General features: G+C 43.2%; 1 protein-coding gene across 2 annotated transcripts; it reads right to left on the reverse strand.

Annotated features, from left to right (window-relative positions):
* Positions 1–278: 278 nt before the first annotated feature.
* Positions 279–11,135, reverse strand: relb (v-rel avian reticuloendotheliosis viral oncogene homolog B). Of its 2 annotated transcripts, XM_058080802.1 has the most exons (11): positions 10,723–11,135; positions 10,618–10,638; positions 8,862–9,025; positions 5,072–5,425; positions 4,704–4,870; positions 4,507–4,598; positions 4,309–4,440; positions 2,621–2,725; positions 2,307–2,522; positions 2,131–2,202; positions 279–1,988 (listed from the first exon to the last, which is right to left on the reverse strand). In XM_058080802.1, exons 1-11 carry the CDS (start codon positions 10,745–10,747, stop codon positions 1,528–1,530), a joined length of 1,809 nt encoding a protein of 602 aa, XP_057936785.1. In that variant the 5' UTR covers positions 10,748–11,135; the 3' UTR covers positions 279–1,527. The 2 variants fall into 2 exon arrangements, with proteins under 2 accessions (XP_057936785.1, XP_057936786.1); XM_058080803.1 differs by lacking the exons at positions 8,862–9,025; positions 10,618–10,638; positions 10,723–11,135 and adding an exon at positions 6,843–7,005.
* Between the last annotated feature and the right edge of the window lie 620 nt (positions 11,136–11,755).

The following is an 11,755-nucleotide window of genomic DNA, read 5'->3' on the forward strand; positions in this document are numbered from 1 at the left end:
ATTCCAAAAGTGGGGACTAACATAGGGGCAACATATTTGGCCCAAATCTCCCAGGTCCGATTATGTAACGTTTGACAAAAGACTGAATGAGTCATCAGCAAGTCAAGAGCTGCTTGGAAGAGAAGTCATGTTTTCTTACTGTAACATGTGGCAGGCTAATTCCTGGGAACGGCAGTTCAAACACTTTGAATGTTCTTATCTGGGCTTTCTTCATGCGTGGCCTTCTCTGGAAAAGGACCAAAAAAAGGAATGAACATTTTAAACATTTTATTGTTCCCCTTGATGTAGTGACAGTACTCTCAGTCTTTACATGGGAATGTTATACAAGCATATTTGGATTTTAGTTCGAAACGAAGGTACATTGAAGGTGTTCTTGTGTGGTGTTTTTCTTCTACATGTTATTTTAAGACGTTCCACTGGATTCTCATACATCTTTGGTAATAATAATAATAATAATAACAATAAAAACAATCATCTTCACTATGTCGCTCAGAGAACAGTTTATGGAATCGTATCCGGCCGTCACAGACAGTTATAGAATAACAGCTAAGCTACATGCTAACAAAGTGAAACACACACGTACACACATTTGGCAATGCTGACCAGCTCCTCTTTCACTAAAGCCATGACCAGCAAGGCCTTCACCATTCATTAATGGACAGTTGAAGATATCAGCGTTCCACACAGGACTACAATGTATTTGTGGCAGTGGGATGATGGATGTCATCATCCTATTTGCATAATTGTCCATGACACATGTGCTTTAAGGACTCAGAAAGTCAGCGTAAAACATGACAGGCAAAAACAAATATAACAGACAAAGGAAGCTTCTTTTTGTCATTTTTATGTTAAAAAACAAGATGGGGGGAGGACCTGCAGGAAAAAAGTAGTGTCCATTCATTCATTCATTCATTCATTTTCTACCGCTTATCCTCACAAGGGTCGCGGGGGCGTGCTGGAGCCTATCCCAGCTGTCTTCAGACGAGAGGCGGGGTACACCCTGGACTGGTCGCCAGCCAATCACAGGGCACATATAGACAAACAACCATTCACACTCACATTCGTACCTATGGACAATTTGGAGTTGCCAATTGTGGGAGGAAACCGCAGTATCTGCAGAAAACCCACGCATGCACGGGAAGAACATGCAAACTCCACACAGAGATGGCCGAGGGTGGAGTTGAACCCTGGTCTCCTAGCTGTGAGGTTTGCGCGCTAACCACTCGACCACCGTGCAGCCAAGTAGTGTCCAATAAGACTTTATTTGTAGTGTCGCTTACTGAAATGGCTGGATTTTGGCAGGCTGTTAAGACAAATTAACTTTTAGTTTTAAAAGGCCTTGTCAATGATGGTTTTTAACATTTTTAATAAAAAAAAATTAATAAACTATTGTTTTTCAATGATGATTGTTTTGGAAAAACTCCAGCACAAAGCTCGATGACTGCTAAAATGTTTTGTATATCGTTACCTGACAGAAAACGTCTGGATGTTTATGTGGCACGGACTATTTCCTGGTGCTTCCTGTACTCATAGATCGTCTTCTATCTTCACCTGCACCGCGTTGGACGGGCTGGCCTGCGTCTCAGGCGGCTGCATGTTCCGGTTCTCATTGACTAGCATGTTGAACTGCAAGTCTGAATAGTGGGAAAAGTCCTGCGTGTACAAGCCAAAGTTCTGGTTCCGGTTGGCATCCATGTTGGCGAAGAAGGTCTGCCCGCCGCCATCTGGGCTCTGATCGAATCCAGACGGGATAGCGGAGGTGATGGCCTGGTCCGAGAGCATGTCCATGAAGACGGGGTGTTCCAGCAGCTGGTTAATGAGGGCCATGTCATCAGTGTCCATGTTGGAGTCCTGGGATTCAGTGTAGCACATCTCCCCCAAGGTCGAGGGCCCCAGCTGGGCTGGGCACGTCCTCTCGTTTGGTGACATGACGGCGTGAGGGAAGTGGCAGGTCTGCTCTGTTGCCGACGTTGACGCTGCACACTCGGCTGCGAGGGAAAAGTCACAGGTTCACAGCTGTTTTTACCTTTTCACCTGTCTCTCAATGTGGTTAGCTGGAGTCCCAAAGCTTTAGAAATGGCTGAAGACACTGGACATCAACATGCCCGCAAACATGATGATGATACTCACCCGTCACGTTGGCTTTCTCCTGGAAGCTGATGTCGGACTTGATCTTCCTCTTCCTCTTCACCTCATACGGATCTAAAGTTCATACACAACACGTACTTTTTGCTGTTACCGATACATAAAACGATAATAAATCATATTTACACAACTGCAGAGTAACTCCCACCGCCGTTACGAACCTGAGTTGTACGGTAGGTACGTGAAGTTGATGGCCTCGCTCTCCATCTGGTCCGAGAGACGGCGTAGCGTGACGCTGACGTCCACTTCCTCTGTGATGTCCTGGTCCTGGTATGGCGGGGTTTTAAACACGATGGCGATCTGCCGGTGAACGTCCGTTTGGGCGAACTCACCGTTTGCCTTCCACGATCCACGCCTGAAGATTATTTCGATGTCATCTGCGGGACGGTAAAAGTCATACAGTTTGAATGGTTATGTTTGCATTTCAAACGTGATGACGTGAAAGACCAGTACAGTCTGGATGAGACTGTGATACCTTTCTGCACTTTGTCGCACAGCATGTAAATCTCCGTCTTTCCAGTGCAGGGTCCTCTGTACTGGTTCAACTGGCTGATTTTTAACTGGGATGTCGTGGTTGCCTCTGACAAACAAAAGCAATGATACCAAGCATGAGGATCAGCAACAACAACCATCATTCACTCCTTCCAAAAGCTTCAACCTGTGTAAATCATTTTCCACCTGAAATATTACCAAAAAAAATAATTTTATAGATAGTTATAGTTTAAATGGGGCTGGACGGCGGTCGAGTGGTTAGCGCGAAGACCTCACAGCTAGGAGACAAGGGTTCAATTCCACCCTCGGCCATCTCTGTGTGGAGTTTGCATGTTCTCCCCGTGCATGCGTGGGTTTTCTCCGGGTACTCCGGTTTCCTCCCACATTCCAAAAACATGCTAGGTTAAATGGCGACTCCAAATTGTCCATAGGTATGAATGTGAGTGTGAATGGTTGTTTGTCTATATGTGCCCTGGGATTGGCTGGCCACCAGTCCAGGGTGTACCCCGCCTCTTGCCCGAAGACAGCTGGGATAGGCTCCAGCACCCCTCGCAACCCTCGTGAGGAAAAGCAGTAGAAAATGAATGAATGAATAGTTTAAATGCAAAAAACAATTTGACATAATTATAAATGACAAATGGACGGAATTTATTGTTGATGGGGACTTCCCATACATCCTGCCAAAATTAAATTCAATAGTGTTTCTAATTTTTTCTCAAATTGCTGGCACTCAACTTTTTTGGCCCCATGGCGTGTTGTTTAGCAGTTGCACTCAAGGAAAAATGTACGGGCAGTAAGTGAGCAATGCGTAGGGTGCTTTGTTTAGGCACTTGATTTCTTGGAACGATACAGTACAAGGACGAGTTTGTTATGTGCGACATTGAAAACCAAGGCAATGTTTTCATTCATTCATTCATTCATTTTCTACCGCTTATCCTCATGAGGGTCGCGGGGGTGCTGGAGCCTATCCACCCTGGACTGGTGGCCAGCCAATCCCAGGGCACATATAGACAAACAACCATTCACACTCACATTCATACCTATGGACAATTTGGAGTTGCTAATTAACCTAGCATGTTTTTGGAATGTGGGAGGAAACTGGAGTGAAGGGGGGCACATGCACGGGGAGAACATGCAAACTCCACACAGAGATGGCTGAGGGTGGAATTGAAGACCCGAGTTCAATTCCTAGCTGTGAGGCCTGCTTGCTAACCAATTGGCGGCTGTGCAGACGCAACATTTTCAACAAAAAACAAATCATACAAAAACGAAGAGGTTTGACTGTAATTGTCATGATTACACTTGATCACTTTCTGTATGCTGTCTCATCGGCACTATTGATCGGTCCGATGACCATCGTGTCATCAAATTTTTGGTGATGCTGGTATTAGGTTACACAGTCGTAGTGCATGTGAAGAGTACGAACAACAGTGGGTTGAGTATACAGCCCTGAAGAATGCCTCTTGCTTACAGCTACTGTACACTGACCGACCTCAGCTACACTATTTCAAACATCATTTCATCTGCCCCAGCATGTTAAACGTTCTGAACACTATTAAAAAAAAAATCAGTACAGTTCGGGAGGAAATACCCATCTGACCTCTTTTATACAGTACACAATTCCAAGAATGCATCTGAGCTATGTGAAATATATTAAGTTGTGTGTCCTACTTTTGTCATAGATGGGGTTGGACACCACAGGGCTAAGGCTGTCCGTTGTGCCGTCTTCCCACTCCAGCTCACACTGGAAACACAGACGCACCGCGTTCATGTCCATGTCCTCGATGCCTTTGGAGTGACCAGCTAGGAGAAGACAGAACCGTTACAGGTCATTGAAACAGGCCTGGGGTGGGGGCGTTTCTTTCTTACTTTGAAAGGGGTCGATGTTCTGGCTTCTTCTCTTTTGAAGTGAGACGTCCAGTTCTTTCCTCCTCACACACTGGATACCCAAGTTAGCGAAGCTGTTGAATCATCACAGACTTGAGCTAAGTGAAACGTCTTGCAGGTAGCCTTGAAAAGCTAAGTTTTGGAACACTTCATAGGCTACATTAAAGATGGACGCCCACCTGTGGCGTCTGTTGCTTTGAGGATTCAGCGTCACCACGCAGATTCCCGACCTGTTGGGGCAGTCCTTTCCCACCAGGCAGTGTGGGTGTGGCCGGTGTGGCGGGTCTTTGGTCACCAGGGAAACAGTGACTGTCACCTTCTTCAAGTGGTCGATGGGGCCTTCGATCTGAGAAGTGAATGAAGGAGTCGTCAGTTGGTGTTGAATATAAAAAAATATGGCATCTGATACGCAGCAATGTTCCAGCTGTCTATGAATGGGGACTTTTGTTCTACCAGCCCACATCCTGTCCAGCTCCCCCGTGCTCATAAAAGGTAGTTTCCTTTCGGAAATTACCGGGGGTGTGTAACTGTCACCGTGTGTCCATACCTCTATGGCAGGCTGAGTCTTGTTGCTTTCAGTCCCAGACGCCCCCAAGATGCTGCCGGCCGAGCGGCCCTCGCACTCGTAGCGAAACCTCATGCCTCGTTCTTTGGGCTGCTCCACCACAACCAGTTTGGGCTTCTCCAGAACACGCTCCAGCATCTCCGCCTCTCCTCTGCGCCCCTTAGAGGAGATGGCGCTGGCGGTCTTGGAGGTCATCCGACACGATGGGCCACGTCGAGAGGATCCGGCTTGATGATGATGGTGGTGGTGCTGATGATGGGCGGAGGATGGCGGGGGGTGTGACATATCTTGGGGGGAGCAGAGCTGCTGAAGAGGCTGGGTGAAGGTGCAGCTTGACTGGGGGGGAAATAAAAACATGATTTTAGTTTAGCCTTTATAGGTAATGAATGAATACTTCTTGAACCTGTCAATCAAAACAATCATTACTATGCCACTTTGGTTGTACAAACACTGCAGCCCATTGGTCAAGCTTCCCACAGGGACATGTTCGAATTCACCTTTCTTTCAGGAGAAAGCCTGCAGAACTCATGCAGCCCCAGGGAATGGGGTGACCACCGCCATGCTTAGGTAGCATGTTCCTTTAAGGGGTCACCACAGCGGATCATGTGTTTACATCTTGTCTTCCATCCTGTCATTTGCATCTTCCTCTGTCCGTCCTACCGGCTGCATGCCCTATCTAACCACATCTAGAAAAATCCCTCAGGGTTCCCCATTTATCTGTGGCGGGCTGCTACGGAAAAAAAATTACCATAGTTTCACTTTCTTTTTCATTAATTCATTTATTTTCTACCGCTTATCCTCACAAGGGTCGCGGGGGTGCTGGAGCCTATCCCAGCTGTCTTCAGGCGAGAGGCGGGGTACACCCTGGACTGGTGGCCAGCCAATCACAGGGCACATATAGACAAACAACCATTCACACTCACATTCATACCTATGGACAATTTGGAGTCGCCAATTAACCTAGCATGTTTTTGGAATGTGGGAGGAAACCGGAGTACCTGGAGAAAATCCACGCATGCACGGGGAGAACATGCAAACTCCACACAGAGACGGCCGAGGGTGGAATTGAACCCTGGTCTCCTAGCTGTGAGGCTTGTGTGCTAACCACTCGACCGCCGTGCAGCCCCACTTTCTTTTAATTTAATTTATTTGATACGATTTGGCGTAACTCACATTTACATCATAATATTTGATGGTATGATGGTATTTTTACTGCACAGCGATACCGTGACGAGAGTCTGATGCCCGTTGTTGCGTCATTCATCCACGACCATCGCCTTATGTTGCAGCATGATCATTTAAGCCTCCATGTTGCACAAATTCCTGAAAGCTGAAAATCAGACCTGTGGGAAATCGTTTGGTCGGCCTCTTATCCTCAAAATCCAGGCTTTTCCATCTGTCCGTCACCTTCAGAAATACCCACATCCACCCCAGAACCCCTTCTTTTCGTCACACCACCCCTATTCTGCAGCACCTCCATTGGCTCCTTGTCACATCCGAAATTGAATTCAAAATCCTACTGTATAGATTGAAGGCCAATCACATTCAGGAGATATTATTCTCTACAATTTTATCATGTGCGCTTTGCTTTTAACTGGTCAATGTATAGAGTAATGCAAATTAAATGCATTATTATTATTATTACAGAGTCCACATACACGCACACAGCAGCTAATTTCAGTTCCTCCAAATAACAAACATGACCCAAAACACTTAGTATGTCATCATGTAGAAAGAATCCAAATGATTCAACCTGCAGGGAACAAAGAGAAGAAGTAGACAGGAGCAGGAGGAGAAAATCCTGCCTCTCAATTCCCATCCATCCCCTTCACGTCTCCCGTCAAAGTGCTCCGGGGGGCTCAGGGCAGGTCGGCTAGCTTTCGGAGCGACTAAACAACAACGCTAAACAAAAGGATTGAGTCGTGCGGAAATAGGAAGTCGCTTCAGAGTGATCGACCAATGAGGGGAGCAGCGCTGGCGTTAAGAATGCGACCTTTCACCCCCCCCCCCACCGGAGTGGGCTGGGCCAGCAGTGAACGGCAAAAATGAAAGTAGGGGTCAGGTTACAGCTGGGCAACCGTTTCTCACACACACACAGCATAAGACAGTTTAGCCGCTAAGTCACATGCTTTACGGTAAGACCTGACTGACTGCTCTGTACAATGACACTACACGTTACCTTTAATCACATGATTTCACATCCCGACACAAGGCAACAAGCACATACAATGACATCTGGCAACACAAAACAAGCGTGACTATTTCCTCTTTGGCCTTGCTATTACTCTAATTCACATGTGCTGTTGTTATTGTGCTTACTTGGTTTAAAATACAAATTCAGTGGAAAATCTGAGGTCAAAGATGCTGTTTTGAATCAATTATTCCTACAGGAAATAAGGCAGATGGAAAATCTGCTCCAGGGTCAAACCGTTTTATTCATATAAAAACCTGATAACCTGCACAGGCAATGTTTTAAGTCACATTTACTCGTGTAAAAGTAATGGTAATGGTTTAATTTCATTTGAACATGCATCAGATTACAATTGAATGCATCACATAATCAGTTCACAGTTCCACATGTCCAAAAGGAGTAGGAAGAAGCAAAGCTTATTAAATCCTACCCCTCCATCTGCTACTTTTACAATCAGTAACTGTTACATTTGTTCACTTCCTGCTTTCCTAATATAGTTTAAGGTTTTTTTTATTTATTTTTTGTCACATACCAAAGTACGAGGTGATATGACCATCCAATGACATAATGGGTACCATAGTAAGTGTCAATATAGTGATATATATAGCACATCATGACTGGTTCAAGACTCTTCATCCTTGTATTTAGCAAACATCAACTGCTTGTATTGTTTCTTGAATTGGCTCATTGTTGTGCATTGTTTGAGTTCCTTACTCAATCCATTCCATAGTTTGATTCCACATACTGAAATGCTATGGCTTTTTAACGTAGTCCTAGCATATAAGTGTTTCAAATGTACTTCTTCCCTGAGATCATATTTCTCCTCTCTTGTAGAGAAGTATTGGATGACATTTTTAGCTAATTGGTTATTTTTAGCCTTATGCATTATTTTAGCTGTTTGAAGATGAACTATATCAGCAAGTTTCAGTATTTGTGATTTTAGAAATAAGGAGTTAGTATGTTCTCTGTAGGCGGAATTATGAATTATCCTTACTGACCTTTTTTGCAGTACATTTAGCGAGTGAAGATTGCTTTTATAGTTATTACCCCATATTTCCACACAATAAATAAGATATGGTAGAACCAGAGAGCAATAAAGAGTGTGGAGTGATTTCTGATAGAGATCACTCCACACTCTTTAAAGTAAGTTTTTACATTATTTTTACATTCTTGTAACGATACCACAACTTAGTATATATTTTTTTACAACAGTGATGTTTACCTTCTGAGGGCTTTCTGTATTCAGGAAATACAAGACTGGAATATAGGTGATTTCCCATGCTTCACATCTCATTGCATATTCACTTCATTAGGAAGTGTAAGAAAAACAAGGAGCCTATCCCAGCTGATTTCGGGACCCTGGACTGGTGGCCAGCCAATCACAGGGCACATATAGACAAACAACCATTCCCACTCACATTCATACCTATGGACAAGTCGCCAATTGACCTAACGTGCGTGTTTTTGGAATATGTGTGAGAACATTCAAACGCCACTCTCTCCTGACTGTGTGGCCAACATCCTAACCACTCATCCAAACACGCCTACTAACCACAATTGCATCCAAATTGCCTCTCTCACCTGACACGCAGTGCCTCTGCTCACTAGTACTGGCTGAGACGGCGGCGAAGAGGGGCTCTGACGCAGCATCCTGTGGTTCTGGTTGCACAGCTCGGCGGGAGGAGGTGGCGGCCTCGGGAGCGACACACCTGTACGGTCCTCTGTGATGATCTCCTGGATGAGGTCTACGAAGGAGGAGTGATAAAATTGTAGTATTTATTCTCCTTAAAAGGGTACCACAATGTTAGTCCCCTGGTAATCTGGCCAAGGCCTTCAGAATCAGTAGAGATGGCCCTGTCGCATAAAGAATTCTTCATTTAGAATTCGCATTTAGAATTCTTCTTACGCCTCTCAGGGCTAGCTTGCAGGCCCCCAGCCCTGATTGGCTGATCAGAGCAAAACTTTTCAACAAGATAAGTTACGCCCACGATGGCTGACTGAGGAGAAATTGCCATCTCTGGTGAGTTATGGATTTCACTTCAATTGTTCAATATTTTATCATGTTATTAGATAAATATTCATTGTGAACTGCTTTAGATGATGCTGTGGCGTGGATGTGTGGACTTGTCTGAACCTTTAATCACCGAGCTGTTCTATTTACACTCGTTACATCTGGCTGAGCACCAACTGGTATACTGCCAATCGTCGGTGGAAATTAGTCACTAAGTCCAAGCACCATCCAGCCGGTGACTTCCTAATATGGGAGTGCCAGGGTACAAGCTGAGTGTGACCAATCACAGTGGAGTGGGCGTGCCGTGGATGGAATAAATTTAAACAGATCATTTTTGGAAATCAGAAGAAATACAGCTGGAATAGGTGCAGATTCTGGAGGATCTAGAAAGCTTTCTGTGCGGGTTATTGTGTGTAGCTGCTCTACAGGAGTCCATGACTCAATATAAAAGGACAAAAATGTTTAATGTGTTGGAGTTTCCCTCCCGCTGCACATATTTACTGTGTTGTTTTGATTTTTTTTTTAGCTAGCCCAATGAAGGCCCAGGTACCAAATGCACTGCCCACCACTGACCTAAAGTTATGTCTGGTCAAACTTTCTAATTAATCTTAACAAAATATGTGTAATTTAAATAACTACAAAAATGATGATTTCAAAATACTTCAAAATTATTTTTTTAATAATTAAATTATCCCTTTAGTGCAATTTCTTATATTAATTTTAATATAAAAATATCTTAAAATTAGAAAAGCAAAATACATGTTATTTTACATGTTATATATATGTATTATTTTTTATTTAAAAATATATGCAATCATTTTCATATATAGTTATATATGTATTATTTTTTATTTAAAATTAAATGCACAATAAAAGTTTAATTTATATATATGCATTATTTTCATTCCAAAATATATATATATATGTATATATTTGTATTTTTTAAAATTAAATGTACAAGAAAAGTTTAATGTACAGTAACTATAAATTTCATTTTTAGAATTAAAGCCACAGTTGACAAAAATGTTGTCAATCATTTCAAACCGAAACTGATGCATTCAGTGTCCTTGTCGTTGGGTGTTTGTGTAGTGATTTACAGGTCCGTTATTCCGTTTATCCACTGTTTTATGTGCAATATTTGGTCAATTTCAACATGGCAAACCAACAAGCTACACTGGAAAATGTATTTAAAAAGTGATGCATTCCCTGTACATGACTTTGTTTGTTTACTTAATTGCAAAGCTGTTTAATAAATCATCTCCAGCATCAGGTAGAATGAGGTCTCCGTTGAACCAACTCATCCAAACTACTGCAGCAGTTACTCACCAAAGTCGGACAGCCCTCTCTCTGTAAGAAGAACAGAAAGTAAAGTCTTATGATGTTATTTCCCTCACGTAAACACACACCTTGTCAAACGCAGAGTACACTTACCAGGCGTACGGTTATAAACGTCCATGTCTTCAGCCAGAAGCAATTGACGTAATCTCGGTAGAACGTCAGCCAGTCAAAGAGGGCTTCGGTGAGGGTGAAGTACCGCGATGGTGTCTCCTACAAACGCCATGTGAAAAGCCTCAACGGTGAGATGACGACCAACTTTACAGAAGCGCAGCGTTTCCTCATTAAGCTCGCCTCCTATTGGTTGTCGGCACTACTGGAAATCCCCAAACGTCACTTGGTTTCGCCGTCTAACTGCGCGACAAGCCTCGTCCAAATGTAAAATGTCGTGAGCCATTAAATAGTGTTCAATTTTAGAGTGAACGTCTAACGCCTTTAGTTTAGAGTCAGCACCCTCTCCCACCCGGAGTTATTTTTTTTTTCTCCACGACACCGCTGGAGAAGACCAGCCTCATAGGGACGTCATATTGCTGCGACTCGCTTGAAGCGGTGATTTCTATTCCCTACATTTTGACGTAATCTAACACGGCAACTGTAATCAGGCAAACAGCTGTATGTATATTTTCATTATTAAAAAATATATATATATAATAATGAAATATATATACATTTTAATATATTTTACATATTAAAAATATATATTTTTTAATTATTTCGTGTGTCCACTTGCGCGCTTTTAGTGGTCCTTAAACGCAGCGACGCCTGCTGGCCGCATAGCAGTTAACGCACCATTGGAGGAAATAGAAAGTGAAAGTTGTGGCTTTACTGCCAAGGCACAATTTCACACGCCTGTCATTTGCGGTAACATCTTACTATTATAATAAACGCTGGATAAAAGAGTAAAAAAATACCAAACAAATGACAACACTATATTACATGGAAAATTAAGTCTCCACTTAGTCGAACATATGCAGTGATAAACGTAATTCCTGCATTGAACCTGCAGGGGGTCATTTGGAGACAAGAATGCTGCTAATCAGGATTTAACTGAATTTGGCAATGGTGAGTTACTAAGTAGAAAATAAAAATATTCAGACATTTTCATTGACACTTAAATTTTTACTATAAA

This window comes from Doryrhamphus excisus, chromosome 8, assembly GCF_030265055.1.
Source record: "Doryrhamphus excisus isolate RoL2022-K1 chromosome 8, RoL_Dexc_1.0, whole genome shotgun sequence".
Lineage (NCBI taxonomy): Eukaryota > Metazoa > Chordata > Actinopteri > Syngnathiformes > Syngnathidae > Doryrhamphus > Doryrhamphus excisus.

Bases quoted from the DNA above. Each gene is read 5' to 3' on its own strand.
- relb (XM_058080802.1), bottom strand. From the start codon at position 10,747: ATGGACGTTTATAACCGTACGCCTG. The intron at 10,639-10,722 runs GTAAGTGTACTC...TTCTTCTTACAG, and splicing joins CGTTTATAACCGTACGCCTG to AGAGAGGGCTGTCCGACTTT. The intron at 4,599-4,703 runs GTGGGCGTCCAT...ATGATTCAACAG, and splicing joins CAAAGCAACAGACGCCACAG to CTTCGCTAACTTGGGTATCC.